General features: G+C 37.8%; 1 protein-coding gene across 1 annotated transcript in view; it reads left to right on the top strand.

Moving 5' to 3' along the window:
• Positions 1 to 27,854, top strand: part of OSBPL8 (oxysterol binding protein like 8) — a 131,197-nt gene that overhangs the window by 9,290 nt on the left and 94,053 nt on the right. The window contains 2 exon segments of the mRNA XM_052640309.1: positions 22,946 to 22,973; positions 22,975 to 23,055. Coding sequence (XP_052496269.1) covers positions 22,946 to 22,973; positions 22,975 to 23,055 — 109 coding nt within the window.

The raw sequence follows: 27,854 nt of genomic DNA, 5'->3' as shown, positions 1-27,854 counted from the left end.
GTTTGGATGAACTCCAGGAGTTGTGATGGACAGGAAGGCCTGGCGTGCTGCGATTTGTGGGGTTGCAAAGAGTCGGACACGACTGAGCGACTGGACTGAGTAGCACTTGGCAAAATTTTGGTGTTGGTATACCAGTGACTATTGAGAAACATTGATGCATAGAAAAATAGTTGCGTTCATACCTGGTAGCATAATTACGTAGTTGATGGAGAAATATGTGAATACTCTGTTAGTACTTTTGTGCTGTAGATTGGTGAATAGAACCCAGTGATTTGAGTGTTTAGCTGTTAAAGGTAGTAGGCTGTTCAAAGTATGCATCTGTCTTCTCCTCTTGAGTTACTTAGAGCGTCTGTCATCACATCACATCGCCTCCACTCTCTGGTTGTCCCAGAGATGCATCCAAGTGGTGTATAAGGCCAGGTAGCCACAATGGGAGGCGTACGAATGAGCTTTCACAAAAAGACTGCTGTGCGGCCTACATGTGCTAAACGGTACAAATTATAAGTGTAGAGCTCATGAATGTTTATCTGTGTATATACCGTAACTGAAGTCACGATGCAGAGCATTTCCGGCCCCCAGTAGGTGCTCTGATGCCCTCTACTGGTCAGTGACTCCCCTCCAAGAAAAGGTAAAAGCTTCTAAAGCAAGCAGTGGCGTACACTCGGTGCTCAAAACTATTGTGAGGTCTGAAGCTTTTACATGCTTGAAGGGATACTTTGTACATTATAATCACTAACTTTGCAGTTTGTTTTGCCTTTATAATTTGTATTTTTAAATGTGTATAAAATGTTATTACATTTGACCATTTTTCTTTATTTCTTATGATCCCTCAAAGATAAATGATTTCTTCATGCATTAGGTAAATATTCACCTTTAATTCCCCTATCCTAATTTGAACTAAAGTATTTAATTCTTACTTGATTCACAATTTTAATGTGGTTTAAAATTTTTTTTCCAATTTTAAAGTAGATATTTTGAAGTTAAATCAGTTTTCAGTTGTTTAGAGCATATTTGTTTTAAGTGTTGCTGTTTATATAGAACGATTATTGCTTTCCCAATCAAATTATTTATACTGTGTGATACGTACACCAGTAAATAACCTTAAATTTAGATTTTGAACTTTCTTTGACTATTATTTAAGTAATAAATAATTCATTACTTAAGTAATGACTAAAAAGTGGATAAGTGTTGATTAAAAAGTGCATTTTCTTTTTTTCATTTTTCTAAATCTCCAGAGATTGTATTATTATATATATTTTTTCTCTTTTCTCTTTATCTGTTTTTAGAAACATATTTTTCAAAATCATGTTTTCACACCTGTAAAATACTTTAAAAAATTTCTTGATAATATCAAATGTCCAGCCAGTATTCAGTTACATTCTTATTTATAAATTTTTAATAATTTATTTATATCTATTTCAGATAAGGTTCATACACTGCAATGGCTTATACGCCTGTTTCCGTCTTCTTTTGGGGGGCAGGATAGGGTGGGGTGCAGCATGCAGCTGTGGGGTCTTAGATCACCCAGCAGAAATTGAACCTGGGTCCTGGCAGTGAACGTCCCGAGTCCTCAGTAAGCACTGGGCCCCTAGGGAACTCCCTGCAATGGCTCATATACTGCTGGAGTATCTATTAATCTGTAGGTCTTTCCTACATTTTTCCCCCCTTGGCAGTTTACTGAAAAAGCCTGGTTGTTTTCTCATGTATCACAATCTGGAGTTTGCATATTGAATCTCCATGGTATCATTTAATGTGTTCTTCTGTTAGCCTTAGTTTTTATAAATTGCAATTAGGTCCAGAAACTTATGAATGAGGTTTGATTTTTTTCCCCCCTTTGGTCATGAGTTCTTCACAGCAGTGTATAACTTCTGTTAGGAGGCATTAATATCTGATTGTCCTTTCTGTTTTTAAAATAAAAATGACTTTATACCCATTTTTCAGGATTTGTTTGAAGATTAGTAACGATAGATGGAAGCATGCAAATCCCTGACATTTTTTTGTATTTAATAAGTGGTTGTTCTTACAACTCTTGTTTGGTTTTCCAGATTAAATCTGGAGTTGTACCATCAACAGTTAATAGGATGGTAAAAGAGCTGACTGTCAATTCCTAACAAAGATTTACAGTCCTTTACAGATTTTTTAAATTATTCTGTGCTTAGTTTATCCATTGAAATTTGTATGCCTTCTATTATATTGCTTTATAGTCATTTTTTAACTTTTGGTTCATGGTTTGGTGTTTATGGGGCTTCCCTGGTGGCTCAGAGGGTAAAGTGTCTGCCTGCCATGCAGGAGACGCGGGTTTGATCCCTGAGTCGGGAAGATCCCTAGAGAAGGCAATGGCACCCCACTCTGGTACTCTTGCCTGGAGAATCCCATGGATGGAGGAGCCTGGTAGGCTACAGTCCATGGGATCGCTAAGAGTCCAACATGACTGAGCGACTTCACTTTCACTTTCTTTCACTTTGGTGCTTATGGACGCTTTCATTCATCCACAACTTATTGAATCTCCAGTTTTCTTTATCTTAAGAACAGTCTGCTAACAAAGTTAAAAAATTCATTCACCTCAGAGGCTATTTTGTATTCTTTCCTCTCAATCCTTTAATATTTACATATATACTTTGAATGATTGTAACTCACTATAGTACCTAAATATTGTATTTTGTGTTCTCAAAGAAGTTAGCATATTATAGTCTCTATTTCCTATTACATTATAGTCATAACTTTTTTTTAAAGTGAAATCCTCATGCGTTTCCATTGAGAAATTTTGCCATATTCATAACTGTTCTTCTGTTTTTGAGTTGAATGAAGAGGTATACTATATTGACGTTTAAAATATGCTACTTTGAATTTTCTTTCTCTTGGAGATGAGTGGCTGGGGAATCAGCTTTTTATAAAATACATGTCGTTTAAATGCCCTGAATATTCCTCTTGACTTTGGATAGTTGCTACATTCTCTGTGAACTCTGGCCTTATTCTTTCAGCTACTTTGGTTTAGGGAAGGAGGAGAAACTTTAGAAATTTGAAAGGAAGAACAGAACAGTAAACTGTCTCCTGCTCCTTAAATTTTTTTTCCTGTAGAGAAATAGAAGATAAGTTTATGGCTAAGTTTTGAGCAGATAATACATATTGACACAGTGGGAATGATAAAATTTCTTACTGGAAACTCAAGATAGGAACCTGCTGTATTTCAGTACTGTAACTATTACTGGCCTAGGACTCTGTTCATATATTTTAACCCCTCATCACATGTTTTCAGGTGTTACAGTTTGTTTTTATTTAGGACTTTTTTTTCTTTTAAAACTTTGAGTTCTAGAACTACTTACTTGATGGGCAGTCCTTAAGAAGCAGCATACTGCTGTCCCAGTTTGCTTGAAAGATTTCAGACAGCCTATTAATAGGAAAGGCATGGTCACGCATGTGTGCTAAGTCGCTTCAGTCGTGTCCCACTCTTTGCGACCCCGTGGACTGTAGTCCCTCAGGCTCCTCTGTCTGTGGGATTCTCCAGGCAAGAGTACTGAAGGGGGTTGTCATGCCCTCCTCCAAGGGAACTTCCCCACCCAGGGATCACATCTGCATCGCTTGATGTCTCCTCCATTGGCAGGAGTTCTTTACCACTAGCACCACCTGGGAAGCCCCAGGACATGGTCAGTTACTCACAAACGAGATGAGATCTTCAGGTTTAAGTGACTCAGTGTGAATAACTAGAGCATGATGGAAAGGGATCACAATGCCGTAGGGACTGATTTCTTTCTAAACAGAACTAGACATATTCATCTTTGAGGAAAGTTGGTAATGTCTTAAACCTGATACCTAATTATGGTATTTCTGAATAGGAAAATTGCACACCACTTTTTTGCCCTAAATTTTAAAAATTGTGGTAAAATATGCATAACATGAAATTTACTATCTTAGCCATTTTTAAGTATACAGTTAGGTACATTCATGTTGTTGTGCAACCATTACCACCATCCATCTCCAGGACTCTTTTCATTCTTGCAGAACTGAAATTCTGTACTCATTGGACGGTTACTCCCTACTTCCCCTTCCTCCAGCTCCTGGAAACCACCATTCTACTTTGTCTCTGTAATTTTGACTACTATGGTAACTCATGTAAGTGAGATCATACAGTTTTGTTAGTTTGTTTTTGTGACTGACTTATCTCACTCAGCATAGCCTCCTCACATTTCATCTGTGCTGTAGTAAGTGTCAGAAATTTCTCCTTGAAGACTGATTCCTTAAATTCCATTGTATGTCCATTCATATATCAGTGGACACGTCTGTGTTTTAACTGTTGTGAATAATGCTGCTATGAACATGAGTGTACAGATATCTGTTTAAGATCCTACTTTCAGTTGCTTTGGGCATATAACCAGAAGTGGAATTGGCTAGATCAGATGGTAATCCTATTTTTAATTTTTTGATGATCCACCATACTGTTTTCTATAGTGTTAGTACCATTTTACATTCCTACCAGCAGTTCACGAAGGCTGCAGTTTCTCCACATTTGCCACACACCATATTTGATGCACTTCCTTTAGTAGGCAGAAACGTTAGTCTTGTGATTTACGCTCCTTTACAGCCATACATGGCATAATTAGGAACTGAGTTTCGGCTACTGTGAAAACCCAAGATGTGTGTTATGAACAGTTACAGATATTATCATTCGCACTGTTGAGTGCTGATTTAGTGGGTGTAAGAAAGATTTGAACCTTGTTGCATTCTTAGACTGCAAGAAACAATTTTCAGAAGAGAATGGCAGTTCAGTAAGGTGGTGGAAGGAAATGTTTTGCTCTATCTAGCACATTACGCTTTTGAGAGCTTTCTTCTGGAGCAGAGTAACATCAAAATGTTACCTCCTCTATTGCTGCTTTCACGTTATCTTGTAATGACGAGGAAGAGCAGCTCCTGAACAGACCCTGGCCCACCAATAGTTTAATTTCTTAAAAAGGCCTAATTCATTAGCATGTTTAAATGTGAGTTGTCGAATCTAAAACACACAAACGTGAATAAAATAGGGCTGTTCTTATATACGACTGGTCTCCTGCCGTAAGGCTTATGTGTATTCTCAGAATGTGTTTCTTGCCCTTCTTTGTGTAGGAGGAAAAACTCTGCGCTAGAGGATAAATGGAGTCTATTTGCTGCTGTTTGTTTCTTTTAGAACTAGTGTGATATTAGAATGTATTTTTCAAGTTTACTCATTCATTTAAAAATATTCGTCATGTCTCTTTATGCCAGGAAGTTCATAACAAAACTTTCCAAAACAAATGTCCCGTATTTTGGGTCTTACAGCTTTTTGTTTAAAGTTGTTATCTCTTAGTTGTTTTATAGAAGAGTGTGTAGGGGATTCCCTGGTGGCTCAGATGGTAAATAATCTGCTGCAATGTGGGAGACCCGGATTTGATCCCTGGCTTGGGAAGATCTCCTGGAGAAGGAAGTGGCAATCCACTCCAGTATTCTTGCCTGGGAAATCCCATGGACAGAGGAGCCTGGGAGGTTACAGTCCTCGGGGTCGCAAAGAGTTGGACACGACTGAGCACACACACGTGTTCATGTGTAGAGGACAGAAGAGAGGCGAAACTGTCATTTTTGTTTTTGGTGGTTGAATAGACTAATCAGTTCCTTTTATGTTATTTTAATTTTTTAGGTTCTTGAAGCCAAATATCTGAAATTTACCATTGTCATCTCAGCAAATATAACCTGCTTGTATGGTGCATACAGTTACAGTAGTATGTCATTGTAATTACCAATAGTAATTACCATTCTTCCTGCAAAGTACTAGATACAGAAAAATACAAACGAATGCATTAATAATAGATAATGTTTCTTTGTTGCAAAGTTTTTTTAAATTATGGTTTCACTAGGACTATTTTGATTTTCTGTTTCTTTTTGTAGAAGTTTCAGTAAGCTGAATTTTTCTAGGAATTTGTTTGTTGTAAATTTTCAAGTTTATTGGTATAAAAGTACGTTTTGCTTTTAAAATATTGTTGATGTTTGGAGGATTTGCTATTTTGTCTTTAGCAATCATAGTATTGGTTATTTTTGTTCTTTTATCACGTTGTTTAGTCTTGCCTAGCATTCATTAATTTTACCCTTTTAAAAGAACTAATTTTTAACTTTGTTGATTTCCTTTCTTGTATTTTAATTTCTGTGTCATTCGTTTCTGCTCTTTTTTTGTTTCCATCCTTTACTTTCGTAGGTTTGATTTGCTCCCCTTTCACATTTTTTGAAATAGATGACTAGTGATTTGGTTTTCAAACTGCCTTTTGTAGCTGTAAATTTTCTATGCTCACCTCAAGTTTGGCAAATAATGTTTTTTATCATTTAGTTAAAAATTTAATTTTCCTTATTGCTCCCTAAATTGCCACTGTGATTACTTCTTCAATCCATAGCTTATTTAGAGGTTTATTTCTCAGCTTCACAATGTGTGGAGATTTTCTAGTTGCCTTTTGTTAGTGATTTCTAGCTTAATTGCTTTACGCTCAGAGATCCGTCTGTATGTTTTCAGCCTTTTGCAAATTATTGGAGATTTACATTTTCGCTTAGTATGTAGTAAAGTTTGGAAATATATTTTTATATTTGAAAAGAATATATTGTGGTTGGTGCAATGAAATTTATAGATCAGTCAATCAAGTTTTGAAATCTACTTTTCAAAGCTTGTATATCCCTTTATTATTTTTTTTTCCAGTACTTAACTTGTCCCTTGTTTGGCCGATGGTAGCCCCTTCCGCTTGGCTCCTGAGTCTTCACTATATGACTCTAGCAGTGTTTGATAGCTCTCGTGCTCTGAAATACAAGGCTCATCTTGTGCACTTGTTGTCTTAGATCTGGAATATGCCATTTCTTCCATTGGTTTCTTTCAATGAGAAATGTTGTTTAGAGACCACAGACTGGGTGCTGGCATCTGGTTGCTACTGAGTTGATTATTATTTCTCTGGGCTATCTTGCTATTTCTTGTAATTGATTTATAATATGTTAGTTTCAAGTGTACAGCAAAGTGGTTCAGTCACACACACACACATATACTCAATACATATGTATATTCTTTTTCAGATTCTTTCCCTTTATAGGTTATTACAAGATATTGAATATAGTTCCCTGTGCTATACAGTAGGTTCTTGTTTACTTATTTTATATATTGCAGTGTGCAGATGGTAATCCTGAAGTCCTGATCTCCTCCTTCCCACTGTCCCCTTTGGAAACCATAAGTTTGTTTTCAGTTTCTGTGAGCTTGTTTCTGTTTTGTAAATAAGTTCACTTGTATTTTACTATTTCTGTTCTTTTCCAAGGCAAACCTTTCAATATCACAGTATCGTTTCCAAGGCAAACCATTCAATACCATGGTAATCCAAGTCACTGCCCCAACCAGTAATGCTGAAGAAGCTGAAGTTAAATGGTTCCATGAAGACCTACAAGACCTTCTAGAACTAACACCCAAAAAAGATGTCCTTTTCATGATAGGGGACTGGAATGCAAAAGTAGGAAGTCAAGAAACATCTGCAGTAACAGGCAAATTTTGCCTTGGAGTACAGAATGAAGCGGGGCAAAGGCTAATAGAGTTTTGCCAAGAGAACACACTGGTCATAGCAAACACTCTCTTCCAACAACACCAGAGAAGACTCTATACTTGGACATCACCAGATAGTCAACACTGAAATCAGATTGATTATATTCTTTGCAGCCAAAGATGGAGAAGCTCTATTCAGTCAGCAAAAACAAGACTGGGAGCTAACTGTGGCTCAGATCATGAACTCCTGATTACCAAATTCATACTTAAATTTGAAGAAAGTAGGGAAAACCTCTAGACCATTCAGGTATGGCATAAATCAAATCCCTTACAACTATATAGTGGAAGAGACAAATACATTCAAGGGATTAGATCTGATAGACAGAGTGCCTGAAGAACATATGGATGGAGATTCATGACACTGTACGGGAGGCAGTGCTCAAGACCATCCCTAAAAAAAAGAAATGCAAAAAGGCAAAATGCTTGTCTGAGGAGGCCTTACAGACAGTTATGAAAAGAAGAGAAGGGAAAGGCAAAGGAGCAAAGGAAAAATATAAGCATGTGAATGCAGAGATCCAAAGAATAGCAAGGAGAGATAAGAAAGCCTTCCTCAGTGATCAGTGCAAAAAATAGAGGAAAACAATAGAATGGGAAAGACTACAGATCTCCTTAAGAAAATTAGAGCAACCAAGGGAACTTTTCATGCAAAGATGAGCACAATAAAGGACAGAAATGGTTTGGACCTAACAGAAGCAGAAGATATAAAGAAAAGGTGGCAAGAATACACAGAACTATACAAAAAAGATCTTCATGACCCAGATAACCACTGTGGTATGATCACTCACCTAGAGCCAGACATCCTGGAATGTGAAGTCAAGTGGGCCTTAAGAAGCATCACTATGAACAAAGCTAGTGGAGGTGATGGAATTCCGGTTGAGCTATTTCAATCCTAAAAGATGATGCTGTGAAAGTGCTGCACTCAATATGCCAGCAAATTTGAAAACTCAGCAGTGGCCCCAGGACAGGAAAAGCTCAGTTTTCTTTCCAATCCCAAAGAAAGGCAATGCCAAAGAATGTTCAAACTACCGCACAATTGCACTCATCTCACATGCTAGCAAAGTAATGCTCAAAATTCCCCAAGCCAGGCTTCAGCAGTATGTGAACCATGAGCTTCCAGATGTTCAAGCTGATTTCAGAAAAGGCAGAGGAACAAGAGATTGAATTGCCAACGTCCATTGGATCATCAGAAAAGCAAAAGAGTTCCAGAAAAACATCTATTTCTGCTTTGTTGATTATGCCAAAGTCTTTGACTGTGTGATCACAACAAACTGTGGAAAATTCTTAAAGAGATGGGAATACCAGACCACCTGATCTGCCTCCTGAGAAATCTGTATGCAGGTCAGGAAGCAACAGTTAGAACTGGACATGGAACAACAGACTGGTTCCAAATTGGAAAAGGAGTACGTCAAGGCTGTATATTGTCACCCTGCTTATTTAACTTCTATGCAGAGTACATCATGAGAAACGCTGGACTGGAAGAAGCACAAGCTGGAATCAAGATTGGTAGGAAAAATATCAATAACTTCAGATATGCAGATGACACTCTGCTTATGGCAGAAGGCAAAGAAGGACTAAAGAGCCTCTGATGAAAGTGAAAGAGGAGAGTGAAAAAGCTGACTTAAAATTCAACATTGAGAAAATGAAGATCATGGCATCTGGTCCCATCACCTCATGGCAAATAGATGGGGAAACAGTGGCAGCAGTGTCAGACTTTATTTTTTTGAACTCCAAAATCACTGCAGATGGTGATTGCAGCCATGAAGTTAAAAGACATTTGCTCCTTGGAAGAAAAGTTATGACCAACCTAGATAGCATGTAAAAAGCAGAGACATTTCTTTGCCAAGAAAAGTCCGTCTAGTTAAACAATGGTTTTTCCAATAATTATTTGTGGATGTGAGAGTTGGGCTATAAAGAAAGCTGAGCATCAAAGAATTGATGCTTTTGAACTGTGGTGCTGGAGAAGATTCTTGAGAGTCCCTTGGACTGCAAGGAGATCCAACTGGTCCATCCTAAAGGAAATCAGTCCTGAATATTCATTGGAAGGACTGATGATGAAGCTGAAACTGCAATACTTTGGCCACCTGATGCGAAGAACCCACTCATTTGAAAAGACCCTGATGCTGGGAAAGATTGAAGGTGGGAGGAGACGGGAATGACAGAGGAGGAAATTGTTTGACAACATCACCGACTAAATGGACATGAGTTTGAGTAAACTCCCGGAGTTGGTGATGGACAGGGAGGCCTGGCGTGTTGCAGTCTATGTGTTGCAAAGAGTCGGACATGACCGAGCAACTGAACTAAACTGAACTGGTTTCTTTTTAAACACACGGAGGTACATAGTTTACTTTGGAATGATTTTTTTCTTGCCTTCAAGTTTTAAAGGGGAAATAGGAATGTGTAGTAATAAAGGGGAAATAGGGATGTACAGTAATAAAGGGGGATCAGGAATGTGTAGTAATAAAGGGGAATTAGGAATGTACAGTAAGGGAGGTCTTAGTGCAGCTTTCTGCAGGTTGGCTTGATATCTCTAGGAAAGCTTAAACGACTTTGAGTTATGTTCTGTCATTCATAAATAATTTCTTCTCTGTATCCAACTCTGCAAAATGTCCAGTGTTTTGTATATGTGGTAGAATCTTACTCTAATCAAAATTTATCTTCAAACTAAAAAAAAAAAAAATTATCTTCAAACTACAAAATTAATTTTCTAACCTGTTCCCCTTCCAAACACATTTTTAAGAAAAATCATAAGCTGTACAATAATTTAATATTATTTCAGTTGTTCCTTTTTACTTTATTCTTTTGTAGAATTATATATCAATTTGGAAGATAATTAAACTAGTTTTGTTTGTGACTAAATCTAAAAGCAAATAAATGAACCTAAAAAACAGTATAAACCTGAGTTAAAAATAGACTGTTTAAGAAAGGCCTTTAGATTGTAAATGTTTACAAAAGACTCTTTGTTCATACTGCTGCTGCTGCTAAGTTGCTTCAGTCGTGTCTGACTCTGTGCGACCCCAGCAACGACGGCAGCCCACCAGGCTCCCCCGTCCCTGGGATTCTCCAGGCAAGAACACTGGAGTGGGCTGTCATTTCCTTCTCCAATGCGTGAAAGTGAAAAGTGAAAGTGAAGTCGCTCAGTCATGTCCGACTCCTAGCGACCCCATGGACTGCAGCCCACCAGGCTCCTCCGTCCATGGGATTTTCCAGGCAAGAGTACTGGGGTGGGGTGCCATTGCCTTCTCGCTTGTTCATACTAATTGGGTTTATTTATATATTTTACTTCTGGTAGTTAATTTTTTTTCAATATAAAGGGCTTAGCAAGGACTTTGGGGAAAGAGTAGGGAGTACTCTCCTTCTACCATCTCCAGAAATCTGGGTTTAATATCCTCGTGTGCTGCTGCAGACACATCCTGCACATTCCTTTGTCATAAGGTTCATTACACAGTAGTATGCTAGTCAGTTTATTCTGCTCTCTTTTAGCTAGGACAGGATGTTTATTCTTTATACGTCTAGAATCTAGAACAGTGTCTCTTATGTGGCAAGAAGTAAATGAATATTTAACGAATGTGTTTTGAGTCCTAAAAAGGACATATAAATGATGGTGAAGCAACAACAGATATTCAGAGTTTATAAACCATATATTTTATGAATTATGTATATTAGCGGTTGGTCCAGACATAATGGGAAATGGAATTTGTTTTCTTGTTGTTCAGTCGCTAAGTTGTGCCCAGCTCTTTGTGACCCTGTGGACTGCAGCACACCAGGCTTCCGTGCCCTCCACTATCTGCGGAGTTTGCTCAAACTCATGTCCATTGAGCCAGTGATGCCATCCAACCATCTCATCCTCTGCTGCTCCCTTCTCCTCCTGCCTTCAGTCTTTCCGAGCAGCAGGGTGTTTTCCAATTAGTCAGTTCTTTGCATCAGATGGCTGAAGTATTGGAGCTTCAGCATCAGTCCTTCCAATGAATATTCAGGGCTGATTCCTTTAGGATTGACTGGTTTGATCTCCTTGCAGTCCAAGGGACTCCCAAGAACCTTCTCTAGCACCACAGTTCAAAAGCGTCAATTCTTCGGCACTCAGCCTTCTTTATGGTCCAACTCTTACATCTGTACGTGACTACTGGAAAAACCATAGCTTTGGGTATATGGAGCTTTGTTTTGTCCCTTGTCAGAAATTTGACAGTAGTGGTTTCTTGGTTTTCCTCTGGGCAAAGTGCTTACAGTATCATTTTGTCTGTACTTCACACCAACAGTGTGTATTTTGTAAAGCAACAAATTAAGAAAATCTTTACCATCTTTTTCTTTGTGCTTTTTATTAGTAACCGTTGTCACTTGTATGGATGGAAAAGGTCTCCCAGACCTGATGCCATCATGTATGTGTGTAGGCTTCCCCAATCCAGCAAGCAATTAATTCTTTGACAGCAGCAGGACGTCTGAGAATTCTCCTGATTTCTAATTCTGCGTACCTGGAAATAGAGTCAGATTCCACAGGGAGAGGGCTCGGTCCCACAGGCCCATCGCCCACTTCAGATGCCAGATGCACATCCAAGTGCTATCTGAACATCTGGCCCATGCCCCATTGTTGGGTTTGACTGGTTTGCTAGAATGGCTCACAGAACTAAAAAATATGTTTCCTTACTAGATTAGTGATGTATTATAAATGAGTATCTAAGGAATTCATGATATGATATTCATGATATCATGAATCAGCAGCCAGATGAACATATACATAGCACAGGGTCCTGAATGAAGGAGTTTCTGTTCTTGTGAAGCTTGGGGCTCAGCATGGTAGCACGACAGAGTCTGTTTCCCAGAGGTGGAAGCTCTCTGGAAAAAAGGGGTCCAAAAAGCTGTTCTTTGGAGTGTTTATGGAGGCATTATTACATAGTAATGATTGACGAAATCACTGGCCAATGGTAGTTGATTCAGCCTCAAGCCCTTCTCTTCTCCCTGAAGATCAAGGGGTGGGACTGAAAGTTCCAACCCTCTGTTCACATGGTTGCTTCTTTTGGCAACCAGCCCCTACCTTTGGGTGAGATCCAAAAGTCACCTTCCCTGAAGAGTTTTCAGGGACTGAGGACGAGAGATCAAATATTATCTGCCACCACCCCCCTTTTTTGTGCTCAGAAAATTCCAAAGGTTTTGGGAGCTGTGAACAAGAAACGGTGGATGAAGACCAAATATATCTGAGATACACACAGACATACATCTGCCTAAAAGAGTGCATCTAGTTGGACTGTTTAATGAATTTGCCAAATCAGAGATATAAAAAGTATTTGGATGCCTTTCTAGTTCAGAATTTAACTAATTGATTGGGCTTTAATGTGTTGTTAGGCCCCACTCCAGTACTCTTGCCTGGAAAATCCCATGGACAGAGGAGCCTGGTGGGCTGCGGTCCATGGGATCGCTAAGAGTCGGACACGACTGAGCGACTTCCCTTTCACTTTTCGCTTTCATGCATTGGAGAAGGAAATGGCAACCCACTCCAGTGTTCTTGCCTGGAGAATCCCAGGGACAGGGGAGCCTGGTGGGCTGCCGTCACTGGGGTCACACAGAGTCGGACACGACTGAAGGGACTTAGCAGCAGCAGCAGCAGATAAATGCAAACTAGAGTATAGTGACTTTATGAATAGACACACATGTGAAAGTGTCTCAGTCACTGCCGACTCTTTGCAACCCCATGGACTGTAGCCTGCCAGACTCCTCTGTCAGTGGAATTTTCCAGGCAAGAATACTTGAGTGGATCGGCATTCCCTTCTCCAGGGGATCTTTCCAACCCAGGGATCGACCGGGTCTCCTGCACTGCATTCATATTCTCTACCGTCTGAGCCACCAGGGAAGCCTCATGTTTGTGAAATGAGGTACTTTTAATGAGGGTATTGTAGGAGGGGCAGTGCTTGAAAATGCCTATATACCTCATACTCCAGAGAAATCCAGATAAGAGGAGTCATCTAGATTTTTTCTCTCCTTTCAACTTTATATCTTTAGGTAATTTACCATGCCTTTCTCTTTTCCAAGACATGGTCTGACAGCTCAGACTATTTCTTCTCTCTCTCTGTCTCCCTGACACATCTTTCTCATCTGTCTCCCTAGGGTTGTACAGCCACAGTAGGGTAATTTGACTTTTACACTCTAACCGTGCTTCCCTCTTGCCCTTTCCAGCTTCTTGCTTGCCTCTCAGTCTTCCATTAGAATCATCACTATCATTCTTGTTGTTATTTTTAGAATGGAAAACATCTTAACATAACTCATAGGTGCCAAAGTATGAATACATTCCATGAAAAATATGTACTACACTGCTTTGAAAGCCATTTGGATAAGCTGCTCTAATAAAGCAATCGTGTGTGTGTGTGTGTGTGTGTGTGTGTGTGCAGGTATGCACATGCACATATATATACATTTCAAACTGCTTATGAATTACATGTTGGTGCTAGCTTTTTGGGATGTGCACATTTGTATAATTATATCTCATTATATTAGACTTTCCTTTAGGATTTAATCTACTATAAATACTGTACATTAGTTCAGACTAACTAGACCAAATTACTCTTATTTGCAATCTTTTTTTAAAAATCAAATTGGCAATGAATGAAGTTAAGATTTTTGAATTTAATCCCAGTTTCCAGCGATAAGAAGGCAGTGCTAATCTTTAGATGTATGGTGTGTTCATTGATAGACATTCTTGCTTTAAAGAATGTTTGTTTTTATAACTTAAGCATTTAACAGAACAAAATAGCATCCTGTGAGATAGGAGCCACAATCTAATCTATACAACTTGTAACTGCCTTCAGAGACAGCCATCATTCAACAGTGTCAAGAAGTTGTTATGGTTCAATGACATATGTTAAAGTCGTTAGTCTTGCTTAGTAGATGCTCCTTCATTTTTTCTGTGGCTGGAATAACAGTTCAAGCCCAGAATAGAGAAGATTTTTATACATTTTTTTTCTCTAGGAACTCTGTTAGTTTAAGGGTAGACAGTGAAGCACCAGTGCCCCCAAACCACATCTAAAGTACTGATAACAAAGGAACAAAAGAGGGAGCAGAGTCTTTAAACTTGAATCCAGCTAGTAATTATGTTTAAATTAGGATGCAGGCCTAGCTTTAGCTTGGCAGTTTGGAGAAAGACGTCTTCAGGATTGTGATGCACTGTACTATTTTACAGGAAGCTTAGGCATTCTTTTTGGTTATAGAAGCAACATACACTGTTTAGGAAGAGTTAGAATAGGAGACTGCCTTGCTTCTCTCCAAGTCTGCTCCCTAGAGCCTACTGCCACCAGGCTGTGTTTAATCACTGGTTTAACTTTTAAACTGTACTTTTTATTCTCAGATTAGCTTTAAACTCTTAAAAGAGGGGGAAACGAGTCTGCTTATACTTTAAGCTTCCAGTCAATCACCCTCTCCCTCTAGGATTTTTCATTATACATTTTCAGTTATAGTCTTTGATTTCAAAGAAAATACTAAAAACTTGTTTCTTGACATGTTAGTAGCATCTCAGCTCCCTAGTTTCAACTGTGAGGAATTTAGGGCAATTATCTTTCTTTTCCTGCTCCCTTTCTAATTTATTTTTTTCTTAAAGTATAGTTGATTTACAATATTATATTAGGTTCAAGCATTGTTGTTCAATTCCTACGTTGTATCTGACTCTTTTGTGACCCTATGGATTGTGGCCTTCCAGGCTCCTCTGTCCATGGGATTTCTCAGGGAAGAATACTAGAGTGGGTTTCCATTTGCTTCTCCAGGGGCTATTCCCAGCCCAGGGATCGAATCTGTATCTGCTGCATTGGCAGGTGGATTCTTTACCACTGAGCCACAGGGGAAGCGCCCAGATTCAGGAGTATAGCGTAGTGATTCATTATTTTGCAGATTATATTCCATCCTAGGTTATTATAAGATAATGGCTATAATCCTCTATGCTATACAGTATATCCTTGTTGTGTAGTTTGCATCTGTTAAACCCAAACCACTAACTTGTTTTTTTCTCCCTTACCTCTCCCCTTTGACAACCACAGATTTGTTTTCTCTAGCTGTGAGTCTCTTTCTGTTTTGCATTAAAATTTATTTATATTATTTTTCAGATTCCACACATAAGTGATGTTACACAGTGTTTGTCTTTCTTTGACATTTCAATAAGCAAGATATTCTCTAGGTTCATCCGTTTTGCTGCAGATGGCAGACTTTCATCCTTTTTATGGCTAAGTAACATTTCAATGTGTGTGTGTATATATATGTATATATATATATAGAGAGAGAAAGATTAAGATACAGATATATATATATATCATGTATATAGATAGATATATAATCTCATATGTTTATCCATTCATCTGTTGATGGGCACCTAAGTTGCTTCCTTATCTTGGCTGTTATAAGTAATGCCGCAGTGAACATGGGAGTGCGTGTATCTTTTCAATTAGTATTTTCTTTGGATATATATTCAGGAATGGGGTTGCTGGATCATATAGTAGTTCCATTTTTAGTGTTTTGAGGACCCTCCATACTATCTTTCATAGTGACTGCACCAGTTTACATTCTCACCAGCCGTGGGAATAAAAGAGTTCCCTTTTCTCCACATCCTCATCTGCGTCTGTAATTTGTGGGGTTTTTTGGTAAGAGCCATTCTCACAGATTGTGAGATGGTATTTTGTTGTGGTTTTGACTTGCATTCATTCCCCTGATGATTTGCAGTGTTCAGCATATTTTCATGTGCCAGTTGGCCATCTGTATGTCTTTTTTGGAAAAATGTCTATTCAGGTCTTCTGCTCAGTTTTTAATTGGATGGTATTATTTTTTGTGGTATTGAGTTGCATGAGCTTTTTAACCGTTTATTGATCGTATCATTTACAAATAATTCCTCCCATTCTGTAGGTTGTCTTTCCCTTTTGTCAATGGTTTCCTTTTCTATGCATAAGCTTTTTAAATTTAATTAGGTCCCATTTGTTTATTTTTGCTTCCATTTCCTTTGCCTTGGGAGATATATCCAAAAAATATTTATGGATTTATGTCAAAGAGTATTCTGCTTATGTTTTCTTCTTGGAGTTTCATGGTTTTTGGTCTAACATCAGGATCTTTAATCCAGTTTGAAAGTTGTGCTTTTTTTTTTTTGTATATGGTGTAAGGAAATATTCTGATCTTATTCTTTTACATGTAGCTGTCTAGTTTTCCCAGCACCATTTATTGAAGAGATTGTCTTCTCCCTATTGTATATTCTTGCCTCCTTTGTTGTGTTAATTAACTGCAGTTGAGTGGGGTTTTTTTATGGGCTCCCTATTCTGTTGATTTATGTGTTTGTTTTTGTGGCAGTACCATGCTGTTTTGATTACTGTAGCTTTTTAGTATAGTCTGAAGTCAGGGAGCATGATCCTTTCAGCTTTGGTCTTCTTTCTCAAAATTGTTTTAGCTTTTTATATAGAGTGATTTTGTTTTTACATAAAATAATTATATTGAGTAGATCTGAAAATTGGAAAGCAAAAATTGGGATTTATTCATTCTATAAGTATTGATTCTTTAACATTGAATAGCCCAGAGCTCTGAACTCTGTCCTCTTTTCTGCCTACACTGATTCCCAAGGAGATCTCAGTAGTCTCGTAGTTTTAAATTCATCTATATGCTGACTCTCAGTTTACATTTCTACCCTGACTTCTTAACCTCACTGTCATAGGTCTAACTATATCCAGTTGATATCTCTATTCAGATGTCTAACTAGTTTCTCACAGTAAATACATCCAAAAGGAGCTGTGATATTCACCCCTTTCCTCCTCAAGTCTTCCTATAATGTACTCAACATATGTTAGTGGCAGTTTCATTCTTCTCTTTGCTCAGGACACAGACCATCTAGGTCTTAATCCCCCACACATACTTCTGTCTGTCTCTCTCGTTAAAGTCACATCCTGTATCTGTTCATTAACAGATCCTTTTGACTCCATATTCAAAATATTTAAATAATTTAACACTATTTGCCACATTTCTTGCTGCTGTTCTGGCACACACCTGCATTATAGCAGTAGTCTTCCAGTTGCTAATGTTTTCTTAGCTGGTAGCCAGAGGAATCCTGCATAAGTCAGATTCTGTTACTTCTCTGCTCTCTTTTCAACAGGTAACTTCCCATCTCATTCAGCATGTAAGTAAGCCAGAGTCCTTCTCTCTTATGAGGCTGTTGGCAATTTGGGACATAGTTATCTTTCTTTTCTTATTACCCATTGCTCTTTTCCTTATTCCACTTGCCATATTAGTCTTCTTGATGTTCTTTATCTTATTTTTTAAATATTTTATCTTTGTACTCTCACCTTTTGCATTATAAAGTACCATTTTGTATTGTTTTGGGTGTATGCCTATAAACTACATAATGTGAATTTTGCTTTGTTAACCAATTCAAAAACCTTTTTCTGTTTTTTTAAAATCTCCTGGCCATGCTGCACAGCATGTGGGATCTTATTCCCCAACCAGGTATCACACTCACACCCACTGAGTTGGGAGCACCAGGAAAGGCTCTCTTTGCTGCTCTTTAAACAAGCCTCATGCTCCTGCCTTAGGGTCTTTGTGTTTGCTGTTTCCTCTTCTGCCTGGAAGGGTCTTCTAGGTACTTGAGCAGCTCACCCCCTCATGTTACTGAGATCTTGGACTCAGATTCATTCTTATCTAAAATTCTCCCTGTTACTGTACATGTCATATAATTGCTCCCTTCCTAATTTTTCTTCTCTACACTGATTACTATCTAATAAACAATATATTTTCATTATTAGTTTTAAAAAACTCTTGTCAGACCAGGTTCATTGAGGAAAACAAATCACTATAGATACTTAAAGCAAAAGGAAAACTAGTAAGGGGAATTAGATTCTTAAAATTTATTGGGAAAGCTGTAGGTGTGGAGCTTGAAAGACTGTTGTCAGCTTTCACTGCTGCTGCTGATACGGCTTGCGGGTAGTGCCAACATAGGGAGCTGGCAGGGAGCATTCGGTGATTACTGTGAAACCTCATATCTGTCACAGTCCAGGTGGCTACTGCATTCAGAAGAATGGCTTTGTTTTTGTCTCTCTTCTGCCTTCCAAATGCTGCGTAAATGCATTGCATTTGCGGAATGTGAATCACATACAGAATTCTGGGATTAAAGATTTGTAAAATGGAGTTCTCATCCTTTTAGCTTTTGTGGAAGAGGAGATACAGAGGAGCATATGGAAGGTGGTGAGAATGAACAATGAGATAAATATAGCTATGTCTGTATGGATAAGATATGAATACACACATACTTATTTTATCAGTCAGGTTTCTCTGGAGAAACAGAACAAATTAGATAAACGTATATACAGAAAGAAAGAAGGGAATAAGGAGATGGATTTATTTTAAGGAATTGGCTCACATGCTTGTGGGGGCTGGCAAGCCTGAAATTGCAGGGCAGGTTGCAAAGTCCTTGGGTGATGTTCACTCTCCTTTATATCCTGTAAGTTAAATATTGATATAAAGTTAAGAGTAATTAACTACTATGATGTAAAGTCAGTGTATCTTATGTTATATCATAAGAAGAGAGAAGAAACCAGTTATATGATGAACATACACAGGATATAAGCTAAGCTAAGTCACTTCAGTCGTATCCGACTCTGTGCGACCCCATAGACGGCAGCCCACCAGGCTCCCCCGTCCCTGGGATTCTCCAGGCAAGAACACTGGAGTGGGGTGCCATTTCCGTCTCCAATGCATGAAAGTGAAAAGTGAAAGTGAAGTCGCTCAGTCGTGTCTGACCCTCAGCGACCCCATGGACTGCAGCCCACCAGGCTCCTCCATCCATGGGATTTTCCAGGCAAGAGTCCTGGAGTGAGGTGCCATTGCCTTCTCCGACACAGCATATATAACACACCATACCTTCATAATAAAATAAGGAAAAATACTCATAACAATAACTGGTAATGTAGTGGGATCTGAGATTTATAGATTCCTTCTTCCACTACCCTTTTTGTATTCCTTTGCTCTCAGCATGCACCTCAGATAGCCATAGTCCTTTACTCGTTGAGTGACCCAAACTGTTTCTGAAGGGTTTGAGTCAGTAATAGTTCTGCCTAGGTTGGGCTATTGAAGTTTTCTGTTGAATTTAATCAGAAGACATGGTAGTACTAAGAGATGCCCTTAGGGATTTCCAGTAACCAGACGTACTCTCCTTACCACCACTGTGGCATTGTGGTCCCATTTCCCCTTGATAATTAGAGTCAATTACCCAGGCCAGCAGAGTAAGTGCCTTCTTTGCCCACTGATTCAGAGGCACAGGAAGCTTAAAGTGGCCAGGTGGCAGGCTTAACTTCCAGTTCAGTGGAAGCGTTCCTTCCTTTGGGACTAAGACCTCTAGACCAGCAGAGCAAAGGCCATGGGAAGAGGAGACAGCATTTTACTAGTGAGTGGCGCCGGGAAAGCGTGACAGCCGCATGTAAGGCAGTGAAGTTAGAGCACATCCTCACACCACACACTAAAACAAACTCAAAATGGCCTCAAGACTTCCGTGTAAGACATGACACCATTAAACTCCTAGAAGAGGATACAGGCAAAACATACTCTGACATAAATTTTACCAATGTTTTCTTAGGTCAGTCTCCCAGGACTATAGAAATAAAAGCAAAAATAAACAGCTGGAACCTAATCAAACTTGTAAGCTTTTGCACAGCAAAGGAAACCATAAATAAAGTGAAAAGACAACCTAGGGACTAGGGAAAATATTTGTGAACAATTCGACGAAAAGGGCCTAGTTTCTAAAGTATGCAAACAGCTGATAACAACTCAGTAACAAAAAAACCGACCCAAACAAAAAATGAGAAGACCTAAGTAGACATTTCTCCAAAGAAGGCATACAGATGGCTAATAGACACTGAAAAAATGGTCAGCATCACTAAGTATGAGAAATGCAAATCAAAACTACCGTGAGGTACCACCTCATGCTGGTCAGATTGACCATTGTTAAAGAAGTCTTCAAATAAGAAATGCTGGAGAAAAGGGAACCCACCTGCACTGTTGATGAGAATGTAAGTTGCTGTAGCCACTATGGAAAACAGTATGGAGGTTCCTCAGAAAACTAAAAGCAGAATTACCATATGATCCAGGGATGCTCCTCCTGGATATGTGTCTGGAGAAAACTCTTAATTACATTTTACAACAGCCAAGACATGGAAGCAACCTAAACGTCCATCTACTGATGAAGGGGTAAAGAAGAGGTGGTATATATACATGATGAAACACTGCTTAGCTGTAAAAAAGAATGAAATAATGCCATTTGGAGCATCATGTGTGGGCCTAAAGATTATCACGCTAAGTGAAGCAAGTCAGAAAGAGAAAGAAATACCATATGATGCCACCTATATGTGAAATCTAAAACAGGACATGAACTTACTTACGAAGCAGAAACAGACTCACAGATACAGAAAACAAACTTACAGTTACTAAACTGGGAAAGGGAATGGGGGACGGATAAATGAGGAGTTTGAGCTTAGCAGATACAAACTACTTTATATAAAATAGATAAACAACCAAGTCCTACTGTGTAGCAGAAGGAGGTATAGTCAACACCCCCTAATAAACCATAACAGAAAAGAATATGTATGTATGTGTGTGTGTGTGTATGTATATATTTATATCTGAATCACTTTGCTGTACACCAGAAACTAAAACAACATTGTGATGATAATAAAAATTTTGCTTGTGGGCCAATAAATGATGTCACTTCTATTTCCTTCTTTGATTCTTGGACCTGTGAATCTTGGCTATGCAAGAAGCAGCACCATATATTGGACGTTCATAGCACATAGAACTTTTGGGGGGTCTTTGCCCAGGCGTGCAAGGTATTGCCACCTGGCTGGTGTTCTGGCTCAGTCTTCAAAAGGTCATGCCACTGTTCTATCAAACCAGCTGTTTTAGGATGATAGAGATTATAGTAAGACCAGTGAATTCCTTGGGCCATTGCCACACTTTTTTTTTTTTTTTGCTGTGAAATGAGTTCCTTGATCAGCAGCAGTGCTTTATAGAATAGTAGGAGGAAGTAGATAAGGCATTCTGTAAGTCTATGGATGGTAATTTTGGCAGAAGCATTCTGTGCAGGAAAGGCAAATCTATACACAGAGTAAGTATCTATTTCAGCTAGAATAAAGCACTGCCCCTTCCATGATAGTGTGTTAATTGCTAAGTCTTGTCTGACTCTTTGTGACCACATGGACTGTGGCCCTCCAGGCTCCGGCTCCTCTGTCCTTAGAATTCTCCAGGCAAGAATACTGGAGTAGGTTGCCATTCCTTTCTCCAGGGGATCTTCCTGACCCAGGGATCAAACCTGGGTCTCCCCCACTGCATCCAGATTGTTTACCATCTGAGCCATCAGGGGAGACAGAAGTCCAGTGTAATCAACTTGTCACAGGTAGCTGGCTGATCACCCCAGGGAACAGTGCCATATTGGGGACTCAGTGTAGGTCTCTTGCAGGAGATTTGGCACTTAGCAGTGGCAGTAGCCAAATTTGTCTTGGTGAGTGGAGGGTCATGCTGCTGAGCCCGTGCATAACCTTCATCCCTCCCACCATGGCAACTTTGTGAGTCCATTGGACAGTGACAGGGTTGGCTGAAGAAAGATGCTGACTCATATGCACAGGATGGTCATCCTGTATTTATATTTCAGTGCAGCCTTTTATACTTGCAAAAACAAGAAAATGATTTGGAACTCCAAGAAATGACTAGAAATCTACCTATTTCTTGGTTTTAATTTTGTTAATTGTTTTAAGAAAGAATTATTAGATTATTAGAGACTTCTGGATATATATAATTATTATAGGAGTTCATCTTGGAGGCTTTGTTAGTTAAAAAGCTCAAAGGAAAAGACTTGTGAAGACATAATTCTAAGACTTTTAAAAATAAAAATAAGTATAAAAATAATAGCTATTCATTGTAAAAATGAAAAATTCAGAAACACAAAGTTTTTTATATATTATGTTCTCTCATTAAATTGTCCTCTCCTAAATTGTTTCCATTTATATTCTATTCACAAAAGTGTTTGAGAACATCTGTTTTCCTACATTTGTGCCAACATTGGATGGTAGCATACTTTAGTTTTTGCCAGTGTAATAATGAAAAAGAATCTAATTTTATTTCCTCAATTATAAGTAGGTTTAGGCATCTTTTCCAATTTTGAACAGTTTCATATATTTAACCTGGCTCTTGCTTTTCCTCTTCACTTGGAATATTGTCTTTCATTTTTTTCTGAACTTTTACCATTCTTCAAGGCCCATGTCAAAATCTGTTTTTCCATTATTGGTTTTTCCTGATAAGCTCAGCCTAAAATGATATCTCCATCCTTGTATACTTGATGTTTTAGTTTCCACTTATCACAGTTTTATACCAGAACTAATGTGTATGATTTTCTTCTTCCAGGATTTCCAAGTTTACAGGATGGCTAAACAGTAAATGGAAAGAGAAGTGTAAACCTGTCTTCTTTCACTATGGAGGCAAGTTTGGCAGATGGAGAACCTGACCGAATTTTGGTGAGTGATTCAAGTACAGCATAATAAGGTACTACCATCTATCTTGGGAAGTGTTTGATTTAAGCCATCATTTTATTTTTAAAATGTGTTTAAAATGAACTTCCAAGAAGTCAATATAAAAATTATAGGTAGCTTAAAGCTTGTTGAAGCATAACCCAATTTTCTGCCACTTCCACCCTATCTCCTACCCCTTTCTCTTTGCTTCCCTGGCCATATATTGATATAATCGTTTGTGTTCGTGTTTTCCTCAAGAAACTTTGTCTTATTGAAATCAAGAGGTTATTCACAATTGAAAAAATTAAATCTCTAGAAATCTTAAATTGTGCAGCTGGGGACAGAGTGAAAGAATTAAGGTATAATTATTAATATATGTTGCCATACATACTCTTTCTATAGAAGTGTGAAGATTTAATAAGTATTGCTGCCTGTGATTGAATTGTATTCTGAAATTAAAACACTTAGGTATGGGTGGTGGTTATAAGTGTACCTTCTCTAGTAATTAAAAAAGTAAAAATTAACCAGTGGGGTAAATTAAATAATGCTTTGTCACGCATAGAAACATTTTGCTCAAGGATCATTTCATTTTCATTTTTCCTGTTTCAGTTTTAAAGATGCCATTAAATACTGATTTATAGACTCTTTATTAGAAATGTTTGTACTACCTAAGGTAAAGGTGCCAGTGGGTAAAATGTCGCCAGCTGATAGCTGTGTGGCTTGTTAGGTGGTAGATTCTTTGACAGAGTTACAATATTGGAATGATGCAGAGGCCAGCTTTTCTTTCATACTACTGTGAAGTTGAAACTCACTACTAAATTGAGATGTTTGTGACTTTTAATTTAGTGAATGTTCTTTGTTCAGGCTCGAATGTAAGATCAGTAATGATTGATGGCAAAATGAAGTTTTGCTTACTTGTGTTAACTTGGTCCCACCCTTTCCTGAATTTCTGGTTCAAACTTGTTTCTTTAATGGTCAGAAAAAGTTAAACTTTAAAATGATAGCTTGTTAATAGAGAATAAAATGGACATGGACGGAACTTGGTTTATGAAGAAGATTATTGTAACGACGATTTTAAATGGAAAACTGATGGTAGGTTATTTTGTTTTCACTATGTCTTCCAAAAAAAAAAAGATGAAAGCCTTTCTTGGAACATACTATTTACTTTACCATAAATATTTTCTTATTTAAAGCTAATGGACTTCCTGAAGGTTTATTTTTGGCTAAAATCTTTTAAATCTTTCGGTTATGATATAAATATCAGTAATAGCAATTGCTGTTTTCTGAGTATACACTTTTTCAGACTGTCTTTGCAACAGTCATTAAAGGTAGATATTTGCTTATCCTCACTTTTAAAGACAGGGAAATAGGCTCAGGGAGGTTAATTATCTTCTCTAAAAGCTACAGCTTAAATGATGCAACTGAGGTCTATCTCTGAACACTTTCCTTTGCCACTAACATGTTGATTACATCATACCTGTCTTTCTGGATAGAATTGCTTAAAATTTATTGTTATCTTTTTAAACTTAGTATCTAAGTAGATAATATTAAATTCTATACCAGAATGTCTGCACTGTACTGCTAAAGTTTTATTTATTTTTTATTATTAATTCTATTGATATTGAGAGGTTAGAGCAAGTTACTTAAAACACAATGAGATCAATTTTCTTCTTGTACTTTATTGTTTCTTCGGTGAAATATTCTAGCTTATTTTAGAAACAGTAATACCACTGATTTCAATGTGAACTGCTGAGATTTTCTCTATTCGAAACTAATCTTGAGGTCCACCTTTGAGTTATCTATTAATGAAGTATTACCTTTGAACTGCATGGCCTAAGCTAGTTAGTTTAAATCTAAGAGAGGTGGATGAGAACATGGGCTTTGTAGATATTTGGTTGTGTTTTAAAATCTGAGCTTTGTCACTTAGTTACATTCTCAGGGTTTCCAATTTTCCTTGCATTTTAAATAAAGATTAGTAGTAATATCTACTTAATATTTACTTGAGTTTTAATTGAGATAATATATCTATAAAATGCCTTTTTACACATCTGTGCACATTATAAATACCCAGTAAATAAAAGCTAGTATGGTTATTGTTAATATAACTATTAATATTCAGAATTTTCTCCAAAAATATAAATAATTAGAGGCAGAAGAGGCAACAAAACACATTTTTAAAAGTCCTGCACTGTTGAGTAATTTTGGATTTGCACTTTCTCTGAATCTCATTTTTACTATTTAAAATATTGAGGCAAATGAAAAATACATAAACAAGAATACTCATCCTGCCTACTTGACAGGGACAGTATGATCTAGTGAAACCAGAAAGTTCTTTGAAAATATAAACCAACATGTCAGTATGTGGTGGCAGTGTTGTATAAAACCTAATTGTGTGCACTAGTTTTTAAGATAGTATTATAGTATTAGTTAGCTTCTTTTGAGTGCAGTCTTTATACAAAGTGCTGTGGCCAGTGAAGGGGATGTTAAGAGATATAAAATGTAGTCTGTCTGAATTATGTTTATTTTAAGAAAACCAGATAGAGGAATGGATAGATAAGGCAGTAATAAGCATTTACTAAGTGTCAAATGAGGGACATAAGGCACAGTTACACAAGTTGTGACAAGGTTTCTTAAAAGAACACACATGAATAGGGTATGGGGTCATGGGATTGAAAATGAGCAAGGAGAACATTCTAGAAAGGGAGGATGGCAAGAGACAAGGTGAAAGGCGGAATTAATTGCACAGGGTTTATTCAGGGGGAAACACATAGAAAAATTGGAAGGTAATATTGTTTATTCCTTGGAAGGAAAGTTATGACCGACCTAGACAGCATATTAAAAAGCAGAGACACTACTTTGCCAACAAAGGTCCATCTAGTCAAGGCTATGGTTTTTCCAGTGGTCATGTATGGATGTGAGAGTTGGACTATAAAGAAAGCTGAGCACCGAAGAATTGATGCTTTTGAACTGAGGTGTTGGAGAAGACTCTTGAGAGTCCCTTGGACTGCAAGGAGATCCAACCAGTCTATCCTAAGGAGATCAGTCCTGGGTGTTCATTGGAAGGAATGATGTTGAAGCTGAAACTCCAATATTTTGTTCACCTGATGTGAAGAGCTGACTCATTTGAAAAGACCCTGATGCTGGGAAAGATTGAGGGCAGGAGGAGAAGGGGACGACAGAGGATGAGATGTTTGGATCACATCACCGACTCAATGGACATGGGTTTGGGTAAACTCCGGCAGTTGGTAATGGACAGAGAGGCCTGGCGTGCTGTAGTCCATGGGGTCGCAACAAGACTGAGCAACTGAATGTTGTTTATAAGACTAATGATCAGTGTGGCAGATAGAGACCAAACTTATGGAAGTCTTTGAGTGCCAGACCAGGGATTTTGAACTTGATTCTGTAGACAGTGGTATGTCACTGAATAGTTTTATGAAGGTGGACAGGATGAATCTGGAAGCAGGATTTGAGACCATTTAGAAGAGTGAGAGATACAGATACTGATTGAGACTACTTGTAGTCTTGGAGGTGGTGAAAGCTGGGATTCAGTTGACTTTAGTGTCCACTTACTCAGTTTTCTTCTCCTACATGAGATTATGTTTTCTATTTTTAAAAAATTCATTTGCTTATTTATTGTTTATAGTTCCGTTTTTGTGGTAGTGTTGTATGTCTTAGGTAGTAAATACTAAAAAATACGAATTCAATCTTTATACTCAGTATACTTCAGAACATGTTTACATTTAATATATGTATTAAAATATTTTGTAAAAGTGCAGAACTCAAAACACTTTGGAAATTAACCACTGAGAAATTCTTTAAGCGCAGGGGTCAAATATTTATGAATAGATTGAGGTAAACCAAATAAGTGAAGTATATTAAAAAAAATTGCTTAAATTAAGGAAAGTCCTGTCTTTTGAATATCTTGTATGCTATGCTATTACCACAGGAAACTAAGTTATAAAGTCTATTAAAGGTCGAGATATTTTGTTGTATTAAAAATTGATTATATAAATGACTTTTTAGAAGAGAATAAAAATTTAAAACCGTGTAGAAATCTTTGTAGTATTATTAGGAACTCTCAGTTGAGAAACTCTTAAGATTCTAATTTAAATTGGATACTTTGAGTCATATGCTTTCTGAAGTGGAAAGAACGGCGAAGATGATTTAGCTCAGTAATTCTTAGAATGTAGTAAATGAATAAGTATCTTCTTGAGGGGCCTACAGATGACCCAGCTTCCTGAAACTTAGAGTTTTATATTTACTAGATGAATTTTTACTGATTACTATGATTTAGTGCTCATAAAGTAAAATAGGTATTTTATTACCATTTACTGAGCTCTTTAAATCACATTCTAAGAAGTATGGCTACTATATATATGTAACATTTGATGACAACATACAGCTTGGCATGTATGTATACATGTATATGGCATGTAAATGAATTAAATTGCCTATTTTTGTATTATTTTTGATCAGGTCACAGATTTTAAAGGTTGTTGTTTTTATTCTCTTGTTTAAATGTAGTTGACTCTTGAATGTTTGGAGATGGGTTGGGGTAGAGCTTCTGCCACTTGGTATGGAACCATGGTTCTTTGGTATCTGCGATTCAACAAACCACGGATCTGTAGCACTGAAGTATTTCCTGTTGAAAAATGTTTGCCTGTAAGTGGAACTGTGTAGTTCACACCCACGTGTTCAAGGGTCAACCGTACCATTAATTTGTTTCTTCACTACCATTATTGATTTAGTATCTTATATGTTTTTGTTTGGGGGCTTCCCTGGCATCTCAGATGGTAAAGAATCTG

This window comes from Budorcas taxicolor, chromosome 5 (genome assembly GCF_023091745.1).
Source record: "Budorcas taxicolor isolate Tak-1 chromosome 5, Takin1.1, whole genome shotgun sequence".
Taxonomy (NCBI): Eukaryota; Metazoa; Chordata; class Mammalia; order Artiodactyla; family Bovidae; genus Budorcas; species Budorcas taxicolor.
The sequence above is the reverse complement of the archived record's forward strand: the minus strand, read 5'-3'. Positions and strand labels throughout refer to the sequence as shown.